The 1,975-nt window shown below is 40.9% G+C and overlaps 1 protein-coding gene across 1 annotated transcript; it reads left to right on the top strand.

The window, feature by feature from the left end:
• The first annotated feature begins 961 nt into the window (after positions 1 to 961).
• On the top strand, positions 962 to 1,390 carry LOC112177900 (uncharacterized mitochondrial protein AtMg00820-like). Its single transcript, XM_024316141.1, has one exon. It carries the CDS (start codon positions 962 to 964, stop codon positions 1,388 to 1,390), a length of 429 nt encoding a protein of 142 aa, XP_024171909.1.
• The last annotated feature ends 585 nt before the right edge of the window (positions 1,391 to 1,975 follow it).

The following is a 1,975-nucleotide window of genomic DNA, read 5'->3' as shown; positions in this document are numbered from 1 at the left end:
CCTCTTGTCCCTTTACATGGGGGAGGACTAGGACTGCTTGAAACTTTTTCCTAATATGGTTAGCCAGTACTCCCTGAAATCAAGTGGTCCAAAGTTCTGGATGTGACTTCTTGACTCTGTTGACAAGCAAACATGTGGTAGTCAGTCTAGTAAATGGACAGCAGGGAAACATTCTAGCAAGTCTGAGTTGGTGGTTTACGTCAACAGCAAAGCAAGATGAGAAAAGATTTACCACTTGAGGATGTGGCCTGCTGCTCTAATCACTCCAACTCGAGGGAAACTTGCGAGGCCATAGATTCAGTAGAATATATTGCATGCTGGGAACCCCAATGAGGAACTAGTTACACAGCCTAATGTGTTTTTCCGCCAATTAAATTTAAGCTATCAGGATGGAGTTTCAAATTGACACATTCAAAATTATGAGGTTGACAATACTTGGATTAGAAACAAAAGCATGTAATTGAAACATGTAGCATCCCTACTAGAAAGAAAATGGAAACTTGTTTCACCAACAAATATTTGAAAAATATATTACATTAGAAAAGAGTGCATATGATCCAAAAAAGGCAGAAATTGTACCAAATTTAAATTCACTAATTGACACCCTAGTGTAGTGTAGATCAACACTCTCTCTCTCTCTCTCTCTCTCTCTCTCTCTCTCTCTCTCTCTCTCTCTCTCTCTCTCTCTCTCTCTCTCTCTCTCTCTCTCTCTCTCTCTCTCTCTCTATATATATATATATATATATATATATATATATATCATGGGGTGCTAGCCGTTGGATATAAATAGTTGTATCTCCCATTGACAACAAGAAGACAAGCTGCAGCACAGGTAAGTCAGGATGAGGTAAGTCAAGGAAATGCATTACTGTGTTTTATCTCTAAAAATCTGCTCAGTATGAATGTAATATCCCATTTTGGCTTTGTGTCCTTAATTGAACCAAAAAATGTTGAGGAAGCCATGTTGGATGACAACTGGATTAGTGCTATGCAGGAAGAGTTAAATCAATTTACTAGGAATGATGTGTGGTACTTGGTACCTAGACCTGGAAATTGTAATGTAATTGACACTAAGTGGATCTTCAGGAATAAGAGTGATGAAAAAGGGAATGTAATCAGGAATAAAGCTAGGTTAGTGGCTCAAGATTACTCAGAAGTTGAAGGTCTTGACTTTGATAAAACTTTTGCTCCTGTTGCTGGATTAGAATCTGTGAGACTGCTTCTAGCAGTAGCCTGTCATCTAAGATTCAAATTATTTCAAATGGATGTCAAAACTGTCTTCCTGAATGGGATACTGCAGGAAGAGTTTACGTGGAACAACCTCAAGGTTTTAAAGATCCACATAATCTGGACCATGTCTACAGACTTAAGAAAGCTCTGTATGGGCTGAAGCAGGCTCCTCGAGCTTGGTATGAGAGGTTGTCCACTCATCTTGTCAAAAAAGGGTATTCTAGGGTGTGATGCCCCGGAAATTTGTATTTATTTTCCGAGGATTTTCCGGAATTTAAATTGTGGGTATCGGACTGTTTCGTGGCTCGTGGATGGAGCGGGAGTGTTTCGGGCGAATAATAATTCAAGAAGCGTTATTTAAGGGGGGGGCGCAAGGGTTGACTTTTTATTCATTGGGATTCTCTGAAAACTTCCTTCACGAAAGTTGTAAAGCTCGTCGATACGAGTTCGTGGACATGTGGAACGAGAGAATCGGAGTTCGTATGAGAAAGTTATGGCCATTGGAAGGAATTTCCATTTTGGTATAAATAGAAGTTTCCCGAAGGAGAAACTTACTATTTTCATTATTTCCATTTCCGGAAACATTCTTCTCTCTCTCTTCTCTCTCGGTCGACCCCTTCAGAAACGAAATTTTCCTTCTGACCCGACCCTAACCCGGTATTCCGACCCGGTCGGATCTTGCATCTCCGGCGACCTCTTCCGGTGAAACGAGCCCAGATCAGTTCGCCTCCTTGCTCCGGTCGTC

Source organism: Rosa chinensis, chromosome 7 (genome assembly GCF_002994745.2).
Source record: "Rosa chinensis cultivar Old Blush chromosome 7, RchiOBHm-V2, whole genome shotgun sequence".
NCBI lineage: Eukaryota > Viridiplantae > Streptophyta > Magnoliopsida > Rosales > Rosaceae > Rosa > Rosa chinensis.
Note: the sequence above shows the minus strand (reverse complement) of the source record. Positions and strands in the feature narration are given on the sequence as shown.